A 24,840-nucleotide genomic window follows, 5' to 3' on the forward strand; every position below is an offset into this window, starting at 1 on the left:
AGAGGCCCGCTCCTCCCCCCCCCCCGAAGGAGGCGGGGCAGCGAAGCCACGCTGGAAAACGACGCGCCCCGGAGCCCCGCCCCCTCGGCCTCTCCGGCGCATGCGCCGCCTCGCGGCCCCGCCTCCTCCCTCTTGCGCCTGCGCCGCTTCTTTCCCGCCGACGGGGTGGCAGGTCAGCTCGGAGCGAGGCCGGAGTCCCGTGGCGCCTGCGCAGTGCGGCCTTCTCAGCCAGTCCCTCAGCCGGGCGGCCTAGAAGAGGCGAAGGAGGCGGCGGCGAGCGGACGGGCGGGCGGGCGGCCGGGCCCATGGCAGAGAGCGCGCTGGGCCAGGTGGGAAAGGCCGCTGGGGGGAAGGGGGGGCGGCGGGGCCCCCGCTGGGTCTCCTGAGGGAGGCGGCGGGGGGAGGGGCGCCAAGGCTCCCTCAGGAAATGGGGGAGGGGGAGGCAGGTGAGCCCCGCCCCGCCCACCACGTGACGCGCCTACCTCGGCGGGGGGGGGGAGAGAGGCGGCCGCCCCCTGAGGGATTTCCATGAGGGGGGGGGGCGGAGGAGAGACCGGCCGGGGAGCTGGAACGAGGCCTGGGGGGCCTTCCCGGCCTTCCTCCTCCTCCTCCTGGTGGCCGAAACGGACCCCCCCAAGAAATCCCATTTAAACACCCCCAGCAACCCTGCGAGGCGGGCGGGATCGGCTCGGCGAGTGTCCCCCCCGCCCGCTTCCTGCGACCCGAGCCGGGATTCGAACCCAGGTCCCTGCCTCTTATCCCGCCGGGGCGAGGCGCTTAGGGCGGTGGGGTTGGAGGCGAAGGAGGGTCCCAGCCCCACCATGGCGGGGGAGGGGGGGGGAGTTGGAAAGAAGTCTCCAGAGACCCGTGTCAGGCAGATCAGCTGTTTTTCATGTCGTGTAGTAGTACAGTGGTACCTCGGGTTACAGGCGCTGCAGGTTACAGACTCCACTAACCCAGAAATAGGACCTCGGGTGAAGAATTTTGCTTCAGGATGAGAACAGAAATTGTGCTCCAGCAGCAGGAGGCCCCATTAGCTAAAGTGGTGCTTCAGGTTAAGAACAGTTTCAGGTTAAGAACAGACCTCCGGAACGAATTACCGTATTTTTCGCTCTATAACACGCACCAGACCATAACACGCACGTAGTTTTTAGAGGAGGAAAACAAGAAAAAAAATAGTCTAAATGAAATAGTGGATATATCATTTTTGTGGTTCATGCTGTGGCCACAGACATGTGATCTGACAGTGAGTTTGGAGTAGCCCAATGCAAAAATCCTGAGGATCCATGTGGATCCATGCTTTGTAACCACGGAGGAGGGAAGGAAGGGGAACCATGGATCCTCTGCTCACGACTGCAGCAGATCCCCCCCCCCCCCGCCACCCGCAGGCATTCGCTCCATAACACGCACTGACATTTCCCCTTACTTTCTAGGAGGAAAAAAGTGAGTGTTATGGTGCAAAAAATACGGTAAGTACTTAACCCGAGGTACCACTGTAGTAGGTTTTGCGTGTCTCTCTCAATCTATGACAAGGGCTTTCTGGGGGGAAAGTTCAATTTGCATTGAAAATGTAGGGAATCATTTGATTCTAGCTTGTTTTGTTTCGCTTGTATTTAGTAAACTTTGGATACAGTCTAAGTCTTCTGCGTTTGAACTTGGCACGTTTTCATCATTACTGTTGTACTCAACGAAATAGAAAATACAACATAGAAAAATGAAAGCGTGGAAAATGTTCTGCCCTGCAAGTTTTAAACATTTACCGAAATCCCAAGATATTTGGTAGCTGGGTATTTTGATAGTCTTTCTCCTGCTATGGAATAAGCCACATGGGAGTGTGTGAAGATTCACCTCCTTAATTGTTTTTGGGGAAGGCATGTGAGGCTTTGCTTATTTCAATAAGACTTTCTGGTCATTGGCTGCAGTTAATGCTGTTCATTTAGGGCTGTGGCTTATTGCTACTATTCTTTGTTTTTTATGGGTGGGTTTAAGTGTGTGGACGTTTTATACTCTTTGTTTTGAGAGTCGTATTGAACATTTTTAATTTTACATACTCTCACCGTAAGGGCCTAAGGTGTGTCACACCATTACACTAAAATACAACATTAAAAACAATTAAAAACAAATTACAATTACAAAAGTAGGGTGGGTCCTAAAAACAGAGTAAGCCCGCATTGTACAAGGGGTTACATTCTGGGAGGTGTGCCAAAGCTAAAATCGGGTTGGGTGCAGTGTCAGGTGGGGTTGCCAGAGAATTTTTTTTCCTGGACCCCCAAACCCTTTCTCCCCAGTTTTTCAATTTTAACGATTATTTTGCTTAGCACATAAAGCTGAATGTGTACAGGTTAAATGTGCCTAAGTTGTGTGCTAGAACAGGCACAAGTCTGCAGATGCACTCCTGGCCACTGCAGAAAGCTGGGCATGCAAACTTAGGGCTACATCTAAGAGCACACCCAAATTTGTGTTGTGGTTGAAACTTTAATTTTTTCCATCACTGTACAACCCCTGGAAAAAATCTGTAATTATGTAATTGCTTTTCATTTTATTCTGAAAGTATTAATTACTCAAGCTACATTTCTCATGTAGAGATGCTGGGAACTGATTTTTACTGTCTCGGTTATAGAAGTGTTGTGATTGATGATCATCATCAGCCTTGATTACAGGTTGTTAATTGTTACCGTCTTGCTCATAAAGCAGTACGGGAGAATACCCACATCAAGGCCTGACGCTCATTTCTCCTAGCTTGATTAAATTATGTGGGCAAGGCTTGTTGCTCCACACTCAAACCTTTGGCCTTCCAAAGTTGGGGATTATCACAGAGGTGGTGACGCATGACTCTCAGGGATGGGATGGGTTTTTTGCAACTAGTCTAATTGCACGCTGGGGAAGCCAATTTGCCAAGGTAGGTGCCCCATTTTGCTTTAAAAGCCATTGTGGTTTTGAAGATTTGGGGTTTAGATGGTTGCAGGTTGTCTGACTGTGCAGGGAATAGGGAGGGCCTCTCTGATTGTTTGGCATTTCAGTGCAGAGCTCTTGGAACCCTTTTCTGAGGTGAGAGTTCTGAGAGCATCTGGGCTGCCTTGCAAAGGAAGTGTGGGAGATGGGCTGGCTAGAAGCATTTGTGCCTGTTGTTCCTTACTTGTGTTCAGGGGTTGGTGGGAGCTCACTCTTTTTGGCTGGTCTTCCAGAGCAGGGAATGTGATTGTTGTGTGCTTTGAAGGATTTATGGGGAAAGTAACAGCTGGGGCAAGCTGTTCCAGGGTGTGTGGATGTGGGCTTCGGTTTGCAGGAAATTCAGGAACTGTGAGCGGGAGGAAAGATGAATCTCTAAAGGGCTAGTCAGAAACACCAGGAATAATTTTCTGATAGTAAGAGCTGTTTGACCGTGGAATGGTCTCCCTTGGAAGGTGGTGGACTTGTTTCCACAGAGGTTTGGATGGCCACCTGTCAGGGATGCTTTAGCTGAGATCCCTGCATTTCACAGGTTGGACGAGATGACCCTCAGGGTCCCTTCCAACTCTACAGTTCTATGATTCTATTTATCTTGTGTGGCTTGAGTTGGATTTTCCAGCTCCTCTACAGCTAGTGGTCTGTGTTTTCTTGTTAGTATTAATAGGATTATTTCAGAGTGTCTCAACCAGTTAATTGGAACATTACATTCAGAGAGGGAACTGAATTGCCATGCGGCTGTCATAGTTAGCACAGCAGAAAGGCTGCAAGTTTCCCAAGAAAAGCGTTAACCTTCATTTGGAGGGCTGCCACTTATCTTTGATGGGTGTGTGTATAAAAGAAAGGCCCACCTGCCCTCACCTTCAGATTTATCTGAGAAGTGCAGGTACAGTAGGTGGTATTCAGCCAAACGTTTTACAAGAAGGCCCATTGAAATTAATGAACCTACCCTAGTCATGTTCCTTAATGTCAGTGGGTCTACACTAAGTAATATCACCCACTGTTTACAAACTGGGGACAGTTCTTAAATTAATTATCTTTAGCCAGTAATTTGGTTTTGGTCCTCAACTTCTGCCTTGCCTTCGGGCTTCCTTTCTTCTGATGCCAGAGGAGAGAGTCTGAAAACTGTTTGCTTCTCACTCAATACTTGACAAATCCATTGACTAGGAGAACCAAGATGCAGAACTGTAAGTCAGTTTTAACTCTGATATCTAGGATTGTATCCCAGTCCAGCCACTGATGCTCAGGGTGTTTTGGTGCAAGTCTCATTCATTCACCCTTGGTTCTTCAACATTTTCATTCCCCTCTATCTGGGCTGGTGAAAATGTATAGTGTCAGCTGCCCTTGTTTTAGGAATCTTATCCCCAGCAGATGATGATGACGATGATTTTCCACTTCAACAGGTTATTTTCTAACAGAACAAGAGGAGTGTCTTGTCGCTATGCAGAGTTCAGATCATAAGGACGACAACAGTAACTTGAAAAGCGACAGCATGGGCAAGGACACTGATGCCAAGAGTGAGCAACCAGCTGACTTCAGCACGGAGATCATGAGTGTGACGGAGATGGAGCAGTCCCCTGACAACTCTCCTGGCGACAACACTCTGGAAGAAACTACCCAGGACAGTGAAATGGCAGACAATGAAGCTGCAAAGACTGGTGACCCTGAACCTTCATTCCCTCCCGAGTTTGAAAAATTCTGGAAGGTGGTTGAAACTAACCCACAAGATTTCACAGGCTGGGTCTATCTCCTGCAGTATGTAGAACAAGAGGTAAGCAAGTGGTTTGTCTTTTTCTCTCCGATGTCCTCTTTCAAATGGGCAGTGCTTCAGTACGGCAGCGCTGATTTTGATATTTCAAGCGTTGCCATAACCCCAAAGCGTTCCTAGCATGCAATGAAATAAACAAGAATTTAAAGTACAGGATATATTAAAGCATCTGATACAAATAACTGGTCATCATCAGCTGGTTCGAAGGTCTTGCAACATTGCCAGGGAGATACTTGTGTTTTGGGGTTTTACACAGCAGAGAGAGAAAGCTCAAATAATAGAGACAGTTGTTCTCCCAACAACTGGGAAGGTTCCTCTGCATGCCTAGGCTGTTCTAAATTAGACAAATTAGAAGACTACTTGCAGCAGATTGTAAATTCTTGGACAGCAGTTCTTAAACTTAGTTTTTCTTTGGATCGTTGAATAACAGTTTTTGTTCTACAAATCAGATCTATATAACTCATATGGTCCAGCCCTTTGAAAAGATTAGTTCTGGCACTTTAATACAGATAGCACTTGGGGTAAATCCTAAATTTGCAGACTAACTAAAGTACTTCTTGAAAGGTTTTTTTTAAATCCCAAAGGCTAACTTTGTGAGAGGTATCCCTTTCATTTTGGTGGTTTTCACCTGTTGAAAGCTTTCATAAAAATGTTGGTTTTCCATTGCTGGCCAGGATTTTGAGCAAGTTGTGGAAGAGCATTCCAGAGTTGAGGGGTAGTGATTGAGTATGCCTGTCTTTGTGCTGTTGTTCCACGGATTCTGCTCATTGATTAAATACTAGAAAGATTCTTGGTTATTTCTTTGTAAGATGGTTGTGAAATCCAGAGGAGGTTGTGGTTTCTAAGGTTTGCAGGACTTCTACTTTTCCTTCAGCCTTTTCTTTTGTTGTGCATGGACGAAGAAGGTCCAGGCAAGCAGCCCCTGTCGGTTGGCTCTTTTAAAAGAAGTGCTAATGTTCTGGATTTGGGGAGGCCTCACTTTTGACAGAACTTCCTCCTGATAAAGTGTGGAATGACATATGCAAAGTCTTAAGACCTCTGAAACTGAGCTGTGTGTTTCCCCCCCCCCCAGAACCATTTACTAGCTGCCAGAAAAGCCTTCGACAGTTTTTTTGCACACTACCCCTATTGCTACGGCTATTGGAAAAAATATGCAGACCTTGAGAAGCGGCACAGCAACATGAAGCAGTCGGACGAGGTATGTAGGCTGTGGGTTTCAGCTGTTGCTCTTGGGTCCTGTGAGCCAAACGCCAACCAAACCACAGAAAGTAACTCTTTGGCTGCCAGTACCTTCCACTCCTCGTACAGGGCTTTCTGTTTGCGCTTGTCCCTCCTTGTGGCACTCGGAGCTAATATCTTCTCTCTTTGTTGGCAGGTGCGTTAAACCTCTACTACAGTTTGTCAAGCTTTGCAGTGCAAGCGTCTGCATTACACTGCAGCTTAACAAGTAGGGCAGGGCTTTTCTGTCACTTACGTTATACATTTATTATTATTTCACAAAATTCGAACACTGTGGTTGGTTTTGCTGGTCACCATTGCTACATCTTATTGCATTTTTGGTCAGACGCTGTCATTGGTGCTCTAAAGGGTCTGTGCCCTATGGTCTGTACCCCAAAGCCTGCCCACACAGCCTGGTCAGATGCAGGGACTGCTGCGCTTTGAAGATCAAGACTCCGCACGTGGAGATCAGAGCATTGCCATGTTCTAGCCAACCTCCACCCAATGGTAATGGTAGATTATTTAAACAAAATTCCAGTACATTAGTATTTCTTAAGGTTCACCGGATAACACAGTGTTGCCTCTCTCTTGCCACCTGAGTAAGGATTCGAAAAATAGCCTTTTGGTGTTCTCTTTGTAGGTATATCGAAGGGGACTCCAGGCAATACCTCTTAGTGTTGATCTCTGGATCCATTACATAAACTTCCTCAAAGAGACGCTGGATTCCAGTGACCCTGAAACTGTTGGGACCATTAGGGGGTAAGTTGTTTACAAAAAAAATCCAATATAAACACCCTGTGGGGTGGAGTTTTGCTTAGAGCTGTGCTCGGTCATGTGAAAAACAGCCTTCTCATTTTCCATCTGAGTGGAATCCCCGTTGAACAGAGGGCAGGCACACCGCTTCTGCTATCCAAGCTCCTGGAGTAGACCACTGGGGTGTGAAATTGAAACTGTTTTTTTTTTTTTTTTTTTTTTTGCCGAAAGGACTCGTCTGAACTGGTCTTGGGAGACCTGGATGTAGACCTCTGCTCAGCTTGCAATGTCTTTGAGTTAACAGCAATTGGGGTGGAGAAACTTCCTTAAGGGACACATTCTTCTGTGCGTCATATTATGCCTTGTATGCCACTATGCCTGGAAGCATCCCATGCTCATTAATTCACACATAGATGTTTGTTTTGTTTGGGTTCTTGTTTTGAATTATGCATTTTGTGTTTTCATCTTGCATTTGTATGGTGTGAACTGCCCTGAGATCTAGGGATAAAGGGCGGTATACAAACAAACAAACAAACAAACAAGTAGTAGTAGTAGTAATAGTAATAATTTCTTGCCCACATGCCACATCCCATTCATTCATATTGTCTCTACCTTGCACTGAGGGAGGAAGACTCCCCCCCCCCCCAAAAAAATGCAAATTGCTTGCATCAGGACACTCCAGGCATTAGGAGTGGAAGCTTTACCCCTTTGTCTCCTGTTGCTGGGGGGTATCCCTCCCCACCTTGACTCCTGTAGTTTGGAACCCTGAGCAGGGGGTGTATTCCCATTTGAATGAAAGAGAAGTCGTCGCCCACTCCGTCCCACATGCAAACTACTGATACGGGGACCTGTTTGGGGCTGCAACCCAAGGGAGTGGGGAAAGGGTTAAAGCCTTGTTGTTCCCCATGCCAAAGTCCTGATCTGGATTGCAGGTGGTTGGACTAGATGACACCCCCCCCCTCCCCAGGGGCCCTTCCAAGTCTACGATTCCACAAAAGAAATACTGGTTAATAATCTAGATGCCTGCCAATTGCTGCATTTCTGTGCTGGCTGGGGCAGAAGAGAAGCCCTTCCATCTGCAGCCAGCATGGAATCCTCACTGGCCAGATGGAGTCTGCAGAGCAGAGGTTCCCCACCCCTGCCTTAAATTGAGGGAGGGGCCAACAATGATTAAAACGCATTATAGGGATGTTTTGTAAATTTAAAAAAATAGTTCACACGGAATATTTTCTGGTATTGCACGGTGATAACCCTGATCATTTTCTGTGTCATCACAAATTTCATTCTTTTCAACAAGAGGGTGTGGAAGTCTGCTTTTAATACCTTCTCCCAATTTGGTTAATGAGATGTGTTCTGTGTTCACATTTTTCACTAGTTGCTGTTAAAGCCAGTTTGTCAACTGGACAATTCAGTCAAATTGAAATAAACTTTCATGTGTCACCACATCCTTAGTCTAGCAGTCTTTTGAGGGTGTTGAAGAAAGGGTATTGTTTCGAAAGAGTGAGAGAGCTTTTTGTTAAATTTTACACTGGTTTCTCTTCAGCTCTTAAAATTTTTACATTGTCACTGATGGAAGGAAAACCCTTTTGATATTTTGCATCAGTTCAGGAATTGGGGGTATAGAATATTGCAGAAATGACATCTGAGCCCAAATGGCCTAAGAAATGAACAGTATGAAATTCTATCAGTACAGTCAGATTTAAAAGGCTGATGATGACTGTTTTCAGATAAACTATGGTTTTGCAAAATGTGAGCAAGCCCAGTTTCCCCCTTCGCTTTCCCCTTCAGAGCCTGGAAGGTTTGGTTTAGTGTCCCGGGTCCAGCCTCCAGTTGCCAACTCCAGCCAGGGCTGGGAACATCTCTCTGAAACCCTGGAGAGCCATAGCCAATTCTTGTGAACAGTGCTGGACTAGATGGGCCAGGAGGCGGATTTGGCATAAAGCAGCTTCCATTTATTCCTTTAATTAATTTTCATACCATCCTTCATCTGAAGACCACAGGGTGATTCACAATTATTAATAAAAGAATTTTGGGTGCTACCCATTATATATTACACCATTTTAAGCAGCCAATGAGTTCATGACTTTGCCATGTTTTATTTTTTATTGAGTGGGAGAAACTCTAGCCATCTGAGCAAGATCTGTGCTCAGGACTAATGAAGTATTTCCATGATAACATAAATTGTCTTACCTCCCAGGACCTACGAACACGCAGTCTTAGCTGCAGGGACAGATTTCCGCTCTGACAAACTCTGGGAAATGTATATAAACTGGGAAAATGAACAGGCTAACCTGAGAGCAGTGACTGCCGTATTTGACCGCATTCTTGGGATTCCCACGCAGCTTTACAGCCATCATTTCCAAAGGTAAGGAGGTTGTTATGGTTGAGTTAGTGTTACACTTTTGGTTTCTGTAATGTCCTATTAATTGCAACACTGAAAAGCCTTGAAATTGTTTTAAACAAATGCATTGTCAGTTGCATGTGTGTTCTGGTTGTATTCTAAAGGAGGAAATTGAGACGACGTTACACCTGAGCAATGTAACTGTGAAAATGTCATGTGTAGTGGAGCATCTAATAATTTTCAGCACTTTATAGATGGCATTCATTATGATGATGAGCACTTATAAATGTTCTGCCAGACATGTATTCTGTGCTAGGTAGCATAATTTTATCTGCCCCAGAGAAATAGCTTGGCATCTGTAAGAGCAGTTCAGCTACGGAAAGCCCTAGTAATTCCTGATAGGGTGATGAATCTTCTCCTTGGGCACAGACGTTTGCTGTGTCGTTGTGTTGTCTGTGAGCTGGGTGATGGGCACAAACTGGATGTCAGTTTCTTAAATGTTTCCAAGGGGTTAAATTCCTGAATTTCTGACTAACTGCAAGTGTGAAATAGAGCAGCAGGGGTGGCTTTCTGAGTTATTTGTGGTAATGCAGCTGAGCTTCAGGGCTTCCTTTTGGAAGACGAATAAGCACCTAACAAGCAACTTAACATCTTATGTTAGTGGGTTTTTTTTTTTGTAATATGTGATCATAAAGAAGAGCTGCAACGGTCAAGGGCAACCAGATGAAATGAGAAAAGGCATTTCTGGAAAGCAAGGCCAGCTAGTTGCTTATTAAAAAGTAACAAATGCAACACTTGCTGCCTGGGTTTTTCTAGAGCAGTTTCGTTGTGGGGAAGAGCTGTCCAGTTTCATCTTAGAACAGTCCACAAATTCATTCTCATTCTCTCTCTCGACTGTAGGTTCAAAGAGCATGTCCAGAATAACCTGCCCCGGGACCTTCTTACTACTGAACAGTTTATCCAACTGCGCAGAGAACTCGCTTCTTCCAATAGCCATAATGGGGAGGATGCCCCCCCTGGAGATGACCTCCCTTCTGGAACTGAAGATATAACTGACCCTGCTAAGGTAACTGTGCAGAGCTCGCCCTGTTTTTTTCTCTCAGGGTTAATAACAGCAGTTTTGCATAGGCCTAATTTATTCAGCTACTCATAAAACGCCTGGATCTTTTGCTGACTAGAGCTATTTGAAAGCACATTCAGAAGCCGGGCGTGTCTGCATTTGGTGTCATGTTTCCACATTTGCCAGCTGCTGTCCTTTGCTTTCTGCCTTTAAAGTTATTCCCTGCCTTGTCCCTCTCCATATTCCTGTCCGAGTTTTAGCACGTGTGCTTCTGAAGCCTTTCTTCTTGATTCTGGTTAGAGTAGAGCCTGAACTGATGCAAAGTCTGAGCGTTAGCATATATTTATACAAGGAGTTTGCAGGCAGGGTCTACCAGTTTTTGGCCAGCATTGCTGTTGAGGCAGATTGGTTGTCAACAGCAACCCCCCTTCCCCATTTCCCTCCCTTTTTTCTGGCTTGGTCACTTCTTCATTTCTCTCTAAATGTCTTTAGGTAGCAATATCCATACCCCTCCTTCCTGCCTTTCCTCAGCAAGGAGGGTTCTGTTATGGGTTCCTAAGTACCCTGATGATGTAGCTACAAGACATGTTGTCTTATGGAAGCTTTTGCCAATTTTACTGTACCTTCTTATGTTGTATACAACCTTTATATACTTTTATGAAAAATGCAGCTCATAAATACTTTAATAAATAGATAAAGCCCTGCCTTACTCCCAGCTGAGGAGGTGGATGGATTACCCTGCAGCTGTTGGGACGATTCCAGCTCAGCTCTGCAGCTTCAAAGTTAAGGGGAAGGCTGGCTACCTGTCGCAGGAAGCAGCACCTCAGGCAGCAGAAATGCTGGAGCCTGTTAGCAGTTCCCTTCACCAAAATTTGGAAATGCTAGAGTTCCTTCTTTCAAAAGATGGGGATAAGGAGAGCTGTCACTCCGTGTATTTGAGGCAACAGATCTGTGGCAGGGCCTATGAAGCACAGCGAGCAGCAGAAGTGCCTTGCAGGGTGCTCCCTACCCCTTTGTTGTGGGTGTTTAGAAGAAGGAAGGATATATAAGCAGCTGCCAGACCTATAGACCAATGATCCATCTAGCTCAGTATTGCCAAATCTGACTGGCAAGAATTCTCCCAAGATTCTCAACCAGAGGTCTTCTCCTGTTGCTTTAGATGGACATAACGAAAGTGGTACCTTGAATTTGGAAAACTTGAATTCTACCCTTGGGTTAGGTACTTGTTGTTCTCCTTCGCTGTGGTCAGACTAGAGATTTGTCCTTAAGAATTGGATTCTGCAGATCCCAAGTGATGTGCTGGCAATAGAGTCCGAGGACATAACATTTCAAAGTCCCAGCTGGGCAGATTTTCTGGATCCCCTCTTGAGCACTGTGTGTTCTTGCTTCAGAAGGAAAACTCTGAAGCTCACTGCCTCATAAAAGTGTCTCTGTGTCTGGATTTTGTCAAACCCTTTCCTTTCTGTATTTGTTTAGCTAATCACTGAAATAGAAAACATGCGACACAGAATCATTGAGATTCATCAAGAAATGTTCAATCACAATGAGCATGAAGTCAGCAAGAGGTGGACCTTTGAGGAAGGGGTAAGTTCCTTTGCATAACATGCTTTTGAAATTCCGTGGAGGAGGAGGAGGCAGCAGCAGCCGCTTTGCACTTCCATGGAGAAGCTGTTTCTGGCATTTGTGGGTCATGTCCCTAAACAGCTTTTAGTTGAAGCGCACAAACTTACCTTTTGAGCCACCATCTGGTTCCACAGACTTCATCTGCAAGACTTGCTAAGCCTCAGTCCTACAGTTCTTCTTATGCTTGCTAAGTCATTTGTACAGTGAAATAATGGCAGTCAAGTGGGCATATATAAGGCAAAGTGGTCTTGCAAGCAAGCTGATCTCAAGCTGCCAAGATAAAGGTTGCACCTTGAACCTGAACCTGTAGCAGATTGATAATTGGTGCAGATCTGTGAGCCAGAGGTATTACTTACTCAGAGTGACAGTTCTACACAGAGGTGCCATTGCATCAGCATTTTTTGTGGTTGCCTTACGGGAACTTTCCCTGTTTCCCTGTCTGCTGCTTGTAGGCAGGCCCCCTCGGTGATGAAAGAAGAGTTGTTTAATCCCTCAGATAGGGCATGCCTGACAAACTTGAGATTGCAGCCTTATCTCTTGCTTGCATTTGGAATTTCATGTGCCTTGTTTGCTTTCTGGCCCTCAGGATTGCTATATGTGTGTGATGTGTAGTATGTATTGTTGGAGTCATTTCATTTAGCAGTTTAAACCATCTGAAATATCAAAGGTGCCAAATTCAGTAGCTTTACATTGGCCCAAGATTATTTCTTCACTGTAAGGGCCAATAACAGTGTTCTCATCTGATCTCCAGTTGGCTTAGTTTGCATAAAGAAAACAAACTCTCTCCTTCTATGACAAATAACTGCAAAGTGCTATTGTGAGTAAATGCACAACCTCTTGACTGCTGGGTGGGGTAGGTCATCAGGATCGCTAGGCAGGGGCCCTGACTTGAAAGCAGCAGAATGTAGTGACTCCCTGCCTGGAGGGTTAGCCACCAGGAGCCCAGGGCAGCGCTGGCCGCCTGCCTTTGCCGAGGGCTTCCTACCCTTTAGCTGACTTCAAGCGGAGTTAAGGTTATCATAACATTCTGCCTAGAGCTTGTCTGTGGTGGCGGCTTTTGGAGCTCCACCTTGGAGGAAGAGGTGAGTGAAATGGGATGTGTTGCAATCCGTCAAGGCCACCCAACTTGGGCAGGTCCTAAAGCAAATTCATACTCTGTAGATAAAGATAATCCTGAGTAACTCGGGTGTGGCTCCACATCCCTTTGTATTCCACTCAGCTTCTGCTGCGGTCAGCAGACTTTAATTAACAACTTTGCATTTGACTTGGGAGTATTTTGAATATTAGATACACATTTAATGGGCTGAAGTGCAAGCTTTCTCTTGAATCCAAATGGCAGAGGGATGTGCCTGTATAGTATAGCTTTTTCATCCTTAATACACTTTAAAAAAAAATAAATCCAGAGGGATTGCTGTGTTAGTATATTGCCACAAAAACAGCACAGAGCCGTCTTGCATCTTGAATTGCGGTTCCAGATGTTCAGTTAAGCTTTCTAATTCTACCCTTCCCCAATGGCGTTCAGGGCAGGCCAGGCAGCCTCTCCTAGCAAGTTAGACTAAGGCAGGGGTGGAGATGTTGTTGATCTCTGGCTTGTATCTGCCCCAGCCAGCATGGCCTCTGAAGTCCACCAACGCTTGAAGGGGCGACAGGTTAGCCACCCATGGGCTAAAGAGTATGTGACTTGCTTGGAGTTGGCTGTGAGTCTCGTGGTTTCAGTTTTTTAATGGCACTTGTATACACCTTCATGGCTGAGCAGGGTTTGCAACTAGGGTCCCCTATTTTGAGGTTCAACACAATGCATTTTTTGAGTCTGCACTACACTTCACTGATTGCTCATTTAATTTAAAATGTGTGGACTGCTTTTCTAGAAAGTGCAAATCAGAGTGCAAAAAGACCAATGAAAATCATTGAAGTCAAATTTCCTGTTAACATAATTCATATATTTTCTTTTCAACGATAAACACAAGACATCAAGTGGCTGCTATAACAAAAGTATAGTAGTTTGTGATTACAGCCATACCTCGTTTTGCATTAGGTTCATGTTGTGTCTTTCCGGCTTGCGAACGCGGCAAACCCAGAAGTGTATACTTCCGGGTTTTGCCGTGCACAGAAGTGGCGCTCTAGTTACTGACTTTTTGGGGTGCAAACGGCACCCCGGAATGAATTGAGTCCGTAACTAGAGGTACCACTTGTATATAGATCCTTTATACTCTCTGGAAGCGATACCTAAAATCTTGGGGCATACAGTCCTCATGCCTCTTGGACTACAGAATTATCTGCTTGGAGGCAAGCCGAGCACCTGTGGAATTAATTGATTTCTGTATAAATGTAAGGATTCATAAGTGAGGTCACTTGCTTGATGTCTTCAGTACCCCAGCTTTTCTGGAAGCAGGGGCTGATGGTTGGTGGGCAGAGCACTTTCCCCCTGTGAGATACAATTCCAGCCACTATGTCCCAAGACAGACGGATGCCAACAACCAACCAAAACTCTCTCTCTTTGAAGCCGTAACACCAATAGCAATTTCCTTTACAGGCTGTGCTGTTGCTTCAGATGTAAAAAATTGCTACAAATTAATTGTATTGCTTACAGTGGTGACCATATATGAACAAAAGGCAGTTTTCCAATAATAATAATAATTATTATTATTATTATTATTATTATTATTATTATTATTATTATTATTTTTTATTTGTACCCCGCCCAACTGGCTGGGTTTCCCCAGCCACTCTGGGCGGCTTCCACAGAGACCAAAAATACACTAAAATATCACAGATTAAAAACTTCCCTGAACAGGGCTGCCTTAAGATGTCTTCTGAATGTCAGGTAGTTATTTATCGCTTTGACATCTGATGGGAGGGCGTTCCTATTTCATTTCCCCTTGCAAGCAGCTCAAAGCGGCCAGAGTTCAGTACAGCGTTAGGCAGGCATGCTTAAGCCAGGCTTTGCTGGGCTGATGAGGGCAGATAGCCAGCAACACGTAGCAGTATTGTGAAAAGATCTGCACTGGCCGCCCATCTGCTGCCAAGCCGTGTCCAAGGCCCTTGTATTAATTTACAAAGCCTTGAACAACTTGGGTCCAGGGCACCTGAGGGGTTGCCTGAATCCTTATATCTTATCTCAATCACCAAGATGATATTTAGTGCTGCTGCTGATTATCCCCCAAGTTGCAGAAGGCTCCAGTATTTTTGGAGTTTTGTAATGCTCCAATACTCATATTTTTAATGAAATTGCAGCATTTTTATAAATGTTATGAGACGTGTGGGACTTCTTACCAATGCAACTGCTTCTGTTGTCTCCTTTGATGCTGCTTCTGTTCAGGGTGTTTGCCTGTCCATAGGCTCCAAAGAACATGGGGTGTAGGAGAGATGAGATCCGATCTCTGTTGGATACTCTTAATTGGCTTAATAGCGTCTCAAGATTTCAGAGACAGGTGTTTTTTTAGGTGTGGCCATTAAAGAAGCAAAAAATTATAAAGTGGGATAGATCTCTAGATACCCACGTTCTGCTTGCTTTACCCTTCTAACTTAGTGTCTGAGCAGCTGATTTTTTTTCAAGTCCCATGATCCTGTTTCCTCCGTCTCACCTAGCAGTGCTCTCCTCTAAGGCAGGGGCATCTAGTCCAGCATTTTTTCCCCCACTGGTGGCCAGCCAGGCATCTCCAGGAAGTCCATAAGTGCAGCCAGAAGGGAGCAACTTCCTAGCAGTACAGAACATTTACAAGTTGGAGTGGTTTAGGAGTGCTCCTTTAGAACACAGGGTGCTTAGAAAAGAAGAATGCTTTGGCCCAAATCTGAGCACAGGTTGTATTTTGGTAATTGGGGAGGACTTTTGGGCAAAGCCCCCCTCCTGGTGGCCATGAGATAAGAAGACCGGCCCTTTTGAATTGGTGATGAGTCAAGAGTGGGAGGCAAAGGGTGCCAATCAGTCGGCAGTTCTTACAATGCAGGGAGGTAAGAAGTTAGGTTCCTTAAGAGCTTGAGGGTGTGCAGGGTTGGGGAGTTGAGATTGAAAACCAAAGTGGATTGCAAAGAGAGCTAAAAAGATCTCTCCAAAGTCAGTGAATGAGCGACAAAATGGCAAATGAGAATCGGCCGAGGTGCAAAGGATGCACATGGGGCACAATGAGCAGATTATACTCTCTGAGAGAACCGTAGAGGAGGCCCAGGTTTGGCAACAAGAAGCAATGGAAAGAGGGATCTTGCCATCGCGTCCTACTTGGAATGAAGACATCTGTTTGGCCCCCTTTGAGACATGATGATTGTTCTGTATTCTTAAGGAATGCAGCCACTTAATTGTGCATTCTTATTGGACCCAAGAGTTCTGTGCCTGATCTTTGTTAGGTCTTTCTGTATAGGGAACTTGCTAGCTTGGTCAGCTGTTCTTGAAACTACATTTCAGGGGAAGGTATAGGGCTGATCACACATTAACCCATGTTTAAATTAATGTGTGGAAGGAGCAACAGTATTATTCCGGAGGACTGTCCATGACCTGTGGAGGGTCTTCAAACTTGTGATTGTCTTTTATGCATGCACAAGCTGGGCGCATGGAGGCCTTGTTCACAGGTTTGGAAAAATGTAGGGGGAATAATGTGATCCACCTCTCTCCTCCGCATTCACTTGCATATGGATGTTTTTTGTTTTTTTTTAATAATTTTTATTCATTTTCCAAACACATAATAAAGACAAACGAAAAACAAAACAAAAACATACAAAACATTTAAACATGTATAACTTCATAATCTTATTTTCATGCACCTTCTTTCCTTCGACTTCCCCATACCTCCCCATCACTGCATCCTTGTTTTACGATTCTTTAGCAACCCTTTAGTCAATTTATCTATAATTCCCTTTCGTTAAGTTTTCTTTAATTTGTTAATTACAGCTGTAATTCTCTGCTTCTTACCCCTTGACATCTTAACACTCCTCAATTTTACAACAGTTTTTAAGATATATTTTAAATTTCTTCCAGTCCTCTTCCACTGTCTCCTTCCCCTGGTCGCGGATTCTGCCAGTCATCTCAGCCAGTCCCATAAAGTCCGTCACCTTTGTTTGCCATTCTTCCAGAGTAGGTAGTTCTTGCATCTTCCAATACTTTGCCAGAAGAATTCTTGCTGCTGTGGTAGCATACATAAAAAAATTCCTGTCCCTCTTTGACACCAATTGGCCAACCATGCCCAAGAGAAAAGCCTCAGGTTTCTTAGGAAAGGTCCACTTAAGGACTTTCTTAATTTCATTATAGATCATTTCCCAAAAAGCTTTAATCTTCGGGCAGGTCCACCAAAGGTGGTAAAAAGTACCTTCAGTCTCATGGATGTGTTGATTCTGAGCAGGCCTTGGCTTAGATAGCAGCAGGTTCTGGTTTCTCACGTGCTTGGCAGGATTAAGTGGCAGATGAAAGTTGTTTTGTTGCCATTGTAAAGCTGGTTTACTTTCCGTTCCCTTGGTTCTCCATTGCAGATAAAACGACCTTATTTTCACGTTAAACCTCTGGAGAAAACTCAGCTGAAGAACTGGAAGGAGTACTTGGACTTTGAGATTGAAAACGGGACTCATGAGCGAGTGGTGGTCCTCTTTGAGCGCTGTGTGATCTCCTGTGCCCTCTATGAGGAGTTTTGGATCAAGGTACGGGGCGTGTCTCCCACGCACAGCTCTCTGCCTTTGCAAACATTGATGATCAGTGACTAACCTTCTGTACTCTTGTTTGAATGTTGTTCATGTATAACTATATCTGTTGCATTAGGAGATGGTCTGCTTGCAACCAGATTTGACAGCTGCATATGCCAACTTCGTTGCCTCTCTTCGTCCCTCCTTACAGAAACTAGTCTAATGGTTCAATAAAGGTGCTGAATGGGTTTAAACACAAGAATTTTATAGTTCTCTCAAGTATTTAGCAGCCCAGAGTAAGCTGTGAATTGTTCAGTCTCTGCTCTGTCTTCAAATGCAGTATGCCAAGTATATGGAGAACCACAGCATTGAAGGAGTGAGGCACGTCTACAGCCGGGCCTGCACGATACACCTCTCAAAGAAGCCGATGGTGCACTTGCTCTGGGCAGCCTTTGAAGAACAGCAAGGTGAGTGAGGAGCCCACAGCGGGGAGCAGCCGGGTCTCCTAGAGGAAGGAATGGGTAGCAGAGGCATCCTTCAGCCAAACAAAACGGCAGGCTCTTGGAGGCTCACCGCTCAGTCATTTTCTCTACAAACTTAAATGCCGCCTTGTAAGCCACTCCATGAAGACTATAACAAGAATAAAAGCAAATGAGGATACATGCAGTTTTTATCCTTGCCACAGGATAAGAGTAAATGTAAATGGTCGTAGACCATATGGAGATACACATCTCCATATCCCAGTATTTTGATCATTTAGCAACCCTGGAAAGGTTGCTCCTCTGTGGATGAAAGAGCCACTGCAAATTCTGGAGAAGTGAATGAGGCCTTATAAACATAGATAGTAGGGCACATCTTGAGGGTTGAGGTCTTCTGCTTGGGACAGTGATTGGCATCTCAGTGATCAGACCTGACTGAAAGACCAGTGCTGTGCAGAGGATTCACGGAGGTGCTTAATGCCATATCCCTGCTGTAACACTGTTGACCCCTCCTCTCCTAGTAGCAGCACTTCTTAGGGTCTCTTTCCAGTATCCCTATGGGGATTACATGCCTGCAAAATAGGAACACTTGCCCTCTTCCTCTAACCTCACCTTGCAGTCTGTGCTAACGTCGTTGCTTCTCTGAATTGGTTGCAGAGCCTGGTTGGAAGAATAGATTATGCAGATGGTAAAATTTAGCCAAGTTTGGGACTCTAGTAGCTGGTAGTAAAATGTAGATCAGGGTGTATGTAAGTGTCTGTACCTTCTATCTGAAGTTGAGGATCTTTTCCAGGACATTGCAGAATCTGTGCATGGAATCTGCTGGGTGTGTGCATACACAGACACTTGCCACCCATGACGACTGTAATCAGCCCTCCTTGCAGGGAGACTCCTGTTTTTTATCTATCTACTCTCAACCTCCGCACATATGAGAGCACACCCTGCTCCTCTCCACGAGAGTGGCAGAGGGCTTGGCAAGAGGCGGAGGAATGTCTCCTGCTGCTTGGAAGCGACTTCCGCTATTCCCGCCTTGAAAATGCACCACAAAGGAGACTCTTGAGGAGGGGGCTGTGTGTGCTGCTGGACAACTTGAGGGCTGATTTATGAACACCTGTGCATTTATGCTCTTTGTACATTCCAGTTTCTCTGTTTGGTGTGAAGGAGACATTCAGTAGTGGGTTGTCGCTTCCTGCTTCTCAGGAAGGCGGGAATCAAGTGACCTGAACAAAGTCTGGTGCTTGAAGCCCCCACCTCCCTTCCATCCTCATCTGAAACTTAACTCAGCTAGAGTTAAGTAGGGAGGATAAAGCAAAAACTGATATTTGGGTACCTGACAGGGAGTTGTGCAGGAGGATCCCAAAGGGCTGTTGGCTGATTCCAGCTAGGTGCCATTCCATACCTACACGTCTCCCCTTGCTTTTAGGGAATATCAATGAAGCCCGAAGAATTCTGAAGACCTTTGAGGAGAACGTTTCAGGCCTGGCCATGATCCGCCTGCGGAGAGTGAGCTTGGAGCGGAGGCATGGGAACATGGAGGAGGCTGAGCACCTGCTTCAGGAAGCTGTGAAGAACGCCAAGTCCAGCTACGAAGCCTCCTTCTTTGCGGTCAAGCTCGCTCGGCACCTTTTCAAAATCCAGAAGAACCTCCCCAAAGCCAGGAAAGTGATTCTGGACGCCATCGACAGAGACAGGGTAGGCAGAGGGTTAGCTGGACCCCTTCCTTGCCCCCTCTGCCAAGGGGCTCCCGTGCCTGGCAACAGTGATGACGACTCTTGACTCTGCAATGCGTGTTGCTGCAACTTGGAGACACCAGTCCCTCTAAACTGATGTTGCCAGGCTTCCCTTCCCTACACACCCCGCCCCAGACTCCAGGCTTCCCACCAGAGCAGAGCTAGCTTAGCATGGCAGTGTCTGGGGTGCCAGATCCTGGTGCTGTATGTGGCCAGGGGTGCGGGCGCTCTCCCTTTCCCCAGTTCCTGGGTCTTGGATATAGATGCATTTACAGAAGAATCAATAGAGACATTTAAATGGGAAAGGAGCCCCATACCTCATGGCAGAAGACCCTTCTCAGTACTGGCTTAAGGCGGCGGCACGCCAGAGTTCTGCGCATTACAAATATGCATATTTATGTTAGATTCCATAATAAACACAGAGGTGCACTCACTAAAATTCATTTTTTTTCAAGGCATTCAGATCTGGTGCATGTCTCTAGGCAAGCAAAAGTTTTTCCTCCTCAGGAATGTACCAGCCCCTCCCTAACCTGCTGCAAGACTTTTGTGCCTTGATTGGGCCAGGAGGTGGAGGGATAATTCTGGTGGTCTAAGATGCACCTTGATGATACCGTGAATCCCTGAGGAGAATGCAGAGAAGACTGGTGCTCATGGGATTCTTGGTTTGCTGTGTGTCTGCTTCCTTAGAGGAGCTTGTGCATGGCTAAATTGAGCCATCTAATTTTTGGAAGTGTAGTTGCAAATTAGTCCCGGCATGAAACCATTTCTGAAAGAGGTAGTTCTGAGAGGAAGAGGTCCTGCATGCACAGCTATTCCCCCTGCACCCAAGCAGAGGCTCCACCGCTGACATACCATTCAGACATTCTCTCCTGCAATTTCAATATATATTTAACTACCTTGTCATTGCGGTTGTAATAATTTGTGTACTACTCTTGAATTTTGCCACCTGAATGTTTCTGTATTTATTTTGCCTAGGATAACCCTAAACTGTATCTCAACTTGCTGGAAATAGAGTACAATGGAGACCTAAAACAAAATGAAGAGAACATCATTGCGTGTTTTGACAAAGCGATCAGTGGCACGTTGGCTATAAAAATGAGGATTATATTTTCTCAGCGAAAGGTGGAATTCCTTGAAGATTTTGGTCTGGATGTGAACAAGTGAGGTTTTACATGTGCTTAGCCCAGCCTTAGGGGAACTGGGCAGCATCTGAGCGCATTTTAATGCCTATTAATAGCATGTATGCTGCAGACAAAGTTCAGGAGGGTTGATGAGAGGCCATTCTTTGTAGGAAACTGTTCTTCCTGCTAAAGATTGCAGAAATTCTGGCTCTGGGAGTAAGTGGGGTTCTCTTCACTGATGCCAACTTCAGTAGAGGATTTAAACTACCGTGATCCAGTCCACAAACTTTCAAAATGGAAATGTTTGTGCACCCTGCACTGATGAGCAGAAGGGCCTAACCTGCAGCCTCTCTTTCTCCCCTCTCCTCTTTGCAGGCTCATGGACGCCTATGAAGAGCATCAGTCCCTTCTGAAGGAGCAAGAGTCTTTGAAAAGGAAAGCAGAAAATGGGTATGGACTGTCTTGTTTAGCAGAGAGCAGTGATGGCGTGCGTTTAGGCTTGGCTGCAAAAGTCTCTCTGGGCTACCTACTCCAAACCATACATTTTGGTTCACCCAATATGACCATGCTTCCTTGGGGGTGGGGGGGAGAGACACAGACAGGCCAGGGTAGAAGCTCTATTCCCAGATTACCATCTCTGTGAGAATTATGACAGTTTGGCTAATACCTTAGCACGTCTGAAGTTGAGGATTTATTTTATTTTTTTGCATGCCCCTTGACAGTTGAGAATGATCTGATGCTCCACTCATGAAAATGCGTCTCATGTTTAAATGCAAGCACTCGAGAGCTTTTTACTCTTTTCCCATGAAGCATTAGAAGCAGAGGAAGCAGCAGCTCAGGTTCTTCAAACTTAGGCAACTTCCAAGGCTGTTCTTCATATTAAGGGGTGGCCAGGCGACTGGCTTCTTGTTGTGCTGAAGATAGATGAGGAGCAGGTGGCTTTAAGTTTTAACAGCCCCCCTCCCCGGGTTGATGGGATTGAATAGCGCCCAAGGCTTGAATTCCTTGTCAAATGCGTAGCAGGGTTTCTATGCTTCTGACAAATGACATTTAATTATTTGGATGTCAAGTCTTTGGTTTAAAAAACTCGCAAGGTAGCACACAACAGTAAAAAGGACCCCCCCCAAAAGAAAACCCCACATAAATTAATATAATTAGTTGATCAGAATCAGGAAAAAAAACAACTCTGAACAATAAAAGGAGATAATCAATAGCTTGAAGGCCTGAGCAAATAAAAAGGTATTTGCCTGGCATTGGGAAGACACCAGATTTGGTGCCAGGTGAGCCTTGCTGGGGTTGAGGGTATTCCACATGTTGGGTGTCGCAGCCAGAAAGTCCCCCTCTCCAATCACCTCCTGCCTAATTTCAAAAGGTTTGGGGTGGGGACTGTTGAGGAGACCCAGCCGGATGGGCAGGGTTTAAATAATAAATTATTGCTGTTATTATTAATAATATTAATAATAATAATCATAATAATTTGGAAAGGGCAGTCCTTTTAAAACTGAGGAATAAGATATACCCTATTTTTCGCCCTATAGGACGCACCGTCCCATAAGGCGCACCTAGTTTTTTGGGGGGAAATAAAGGGGGGAAAAAATTTTTTCCCCCAGGCGCGGGGCTGGGGCGGGGGAGGCCCGCCCGAACTTCCCCAACCCCAGCCCCCAAACAGACAGCTCTCTGCAAGCCGTGGGAGCCCAGGGCTGGCTCCCGCCGCTTGCGTAGAGGTCCGCGAAGCCTGGACGCGCTGATCTCAGCGCGCGCAGGCTTCGGCATGCAGGCACCTCTCCGCAAGCGGCGGGAGCGCTCCCCCCGCTTGCGTAGAGGTCCGTGAAGCCTGGACACGCTGAGCTCAGCGCACGCAGACTTCGGCATGCAGGCACCTCTCCGCAAGCGGCGGGAGCGCTCCGCTGCTTGCGGAGAGGTCCGCGAAGCCTGGAGAGCAAGAGGGGTCTGTGCGCACCGACCCCTCTCGCTCTCCAGGCTTCAGCGAAAGCCTGTATTCGCCCCAAAGGACGCACACACATTTCCCCTTCATTTTTGGAGGGGAAAAAGTGCGTCCTATAGGGCGAAAAATATGGTAATGCTTTTGTAAGCAGCTTAGAGGTTTTCTTACAATCATGTGCTATATAAATTATTGTATTTTTTGCTCTATAAGACTCACTTTTCCCCTCCTAAAAAGTAAGGGGAAATGTGTGTGCGTCTTATGGAGCGAATGCAGGCTGCGCAGCTATCCCAGAAGCCAGAACAGCAAGAGGGATTGCTGCTTTCACTGCGCAGCGATCCCTCTTGCTGTTCTGGCTTCTGAGATTCAGAATTTTTTTTTCTTCTTGTTTTCCTCCTCCAAAAACTAGGTGCGTCTTATAGAGCAAAAAATACGATATGTTAAATAAAGTAAATATTTCAGAGCAGAGATGCAAGTGTAGTATCTTAAAGGGAGGGGCCTGGATCCCTTCCTGAAGGGGTCAGGGGAACAGAGATGTTTTGTTCTCTCTCTCTCCCCCCACCCCAAGACAGGTGAGTTGTCCTGCCCTTACAAAGTGCGCCACCATTTGTCATTCCCTAGAGGGTGGGGAGGTGACAGAAAGGGAGTTGGGGGTGCCAGAAGCCCCCTTCTTCACCAGCTCCTTACCATGCTGGGATATCAGACAGTGCTGTTAAGATTCAAGGCAAAGCAGACCCAGCAAGTCGAGGACTTGCTAGCTAGCTGGTGACTTCTCCATCTCTGGGCCCTCCGCTCTGTCGCATAACGGCAGCGCATTTCTTGCATCTTGCAGCTGCGAAGAGCCAGACGAGAAGCGAGCGCAGGGTGACGAGGCAGCTCTGGCATCTGGGCAGATGGCGGACGGAGACATGCAAGCGAACCAGGCTGCCTACAATTACAACGCTTGGTACCAGGTGAGCAGCGGATGCGGGGGAAGTTTTCGGGCTCCTCTTTGCCACGCAACCCCTTCCAAAGTCAAACTCTGCCATGACAGGGATTCAGGCTTTAAAAATGCCAAGGGCCTCTGTACCTGCAATATTGCAGTGGTGGAGCTGTTTAGCACTTGGCCCTTTGCAGAGTTTTGCGCAAGTGTGGAATGCGCAAAAAGTTTGCTAACCCACCTCCCCATTTTGCTTCCTCCTCTAGTACAACTACCCAAATGCATGGAATTACGGACAATACTATCAGACCTCTTCCACCTGAGCAGAAGAACAATTTGAGCAGAAATGGGGTGTGAAAGTGTTTTTGGTTTTATATATATATATATATATAAATGGGGATGTGAACAGACAGTCACACAATCCTTTTGTGTTTTCTGCATGTGCGGTGAACTGGTGTCCACAGGGTTCTTGTGACAAATTCTTGTATTAATTGGTATCTTGCTGTATACATAGTTTATCAGGATTTCGGCTTTCCTGTTACAAAAAAAATCCAAGAAATTGCAATAACATCTCTTGAATGCTGGCTAAAGTCGGCTCTCGGCAATGATCTGAAGGCGGCTAGAACAGGTTTGCGCCACTCCAGGAAATGGTCTCTATGTGAGTTTCCTGCTCCTGTCCCTCAATAAGTTTCAAATCTACACCCTCATCCAGGTCTGTTTTGGCTTTGAGTTTACAGTTGCAGCATCCAAAAAAAGATTTTTAAATATATATATATATATATATATATGGGTGGGTGGGACTACATAATGTGGAAGGGCATCTTTTGGATTTAAAGAAGTGACAAATGAAGTGTGTTGCTAGAACCATGCTGTGTTTGGGGTGGGTTTTGTATTGAATTTTCATGTATAAGTTTAGAAAGGTTTGTTTAAAATGTCCTTTTTTTAATAAAATTGTGCAAATTGAGCTACTTCTTGATTCTCTTTTGGTTCTGAACAGTATCACAGTTGTCAAATACACTACCTAGTAACACTTCAGAGGCTCGGAAGCTTCTACAGAGCAAGAATATGTTTTTCTCGTGAGAGAGCTACAGTCTACACTAGTAATAGCTGGAGATCAGCAGCCAGTGCTAATTAGGCTCCTGTCCCCTCCGTCAACCTGATTTTCAGAAGTGTTCCCTGCCCCATAGCAGAAAAAGTGGCTGCCTAGAATAGTCTCTAACTGTAGGGGCCTCCTCAAAACATGTGAAAGGAGCACTTCTTCAAAGGTTATGACAACTACCTTTCATAGGTGTGCCAAAGTAAAAAAAAAAATGACAGCCACAAATGGCCAATGACA

General features: G+C 45.8%; 1 protein-coding gene across 1 annotated transcript; it reads left to right on the forward strand.

The window, feature by feature from the left end:
- The first annotated feature begins 155 nt into the window (after positions 1-155).
- PRPF39 (pre-mRNA processing factor 39) lies at positions 156-24,468 on the forward strand. The gene is made up of 14 exons (XM_081876296.1): positions 156-329; positions 4,350-4,717; positions 5,787-5,912; positions 6,573-6,691; positions 8,883-9,050; positions 9,927-10,092; positions 11,563-11,670; positions 17,167-17,331; positions 17,654-17,780; positions 19,216-19,484; positions 20,498-20,682; positions 21,019-21,093; positions 23,418-23,538; positions 23,771-24,468. The coding sequence occupies exons 2-14, from the start codon at positions 4,388-4,390 to the stop codon at positions 23,825-23,827; spliced, it is 2,016 nt and encodes a 671-aa protein (XP_081732422.1). The 5' UTR covers positions 156-329; positions 4,350-4,387; the 3' UTR covers positions 23,828-24,468.
- Positions 24,469-24,840: the final 372 nt, after the last annotated feature.

The sequence above is a fragment of the Podarcis erhardii genome, assembly GCF_964252035.2.
Source record: "Podarcis erhardii genome assembly, chromosome: 1".
NCBI lineage: Eukaryota > Metazoa > Chordata > Lepidosauria > Squamata > Lacertidae > Podarcis > Podarcis erhardii.

What these genes read in the sequence shown, in the direction of transcription:
- PRPF39 (XM_081876296.1), top strand. Translation starts at nt 4,388, where the DNA reads ATGCAGAGTTCAGATCATAAGGACGACAACAGTAACTTGAAAAGCGAC. An exon ending in GGTGGACCTTTGAGGAAGGG is followed by an intron (nt 11,671 to 17,166) that starts GTAAGTTCCTTT and finishes TCTCCATTGCAG; the next exon opens with ATAAAACGACCTTATTTTCA. An exon ending in ACGCCATCGACAGAGACAGG is followed by an intron (nt 19,485 to 20,497) that starts GTAGGCAGAGGG and finishes TATTTTGCCTAG; the next exon opens with GATAACCCTAAACTGTATCT.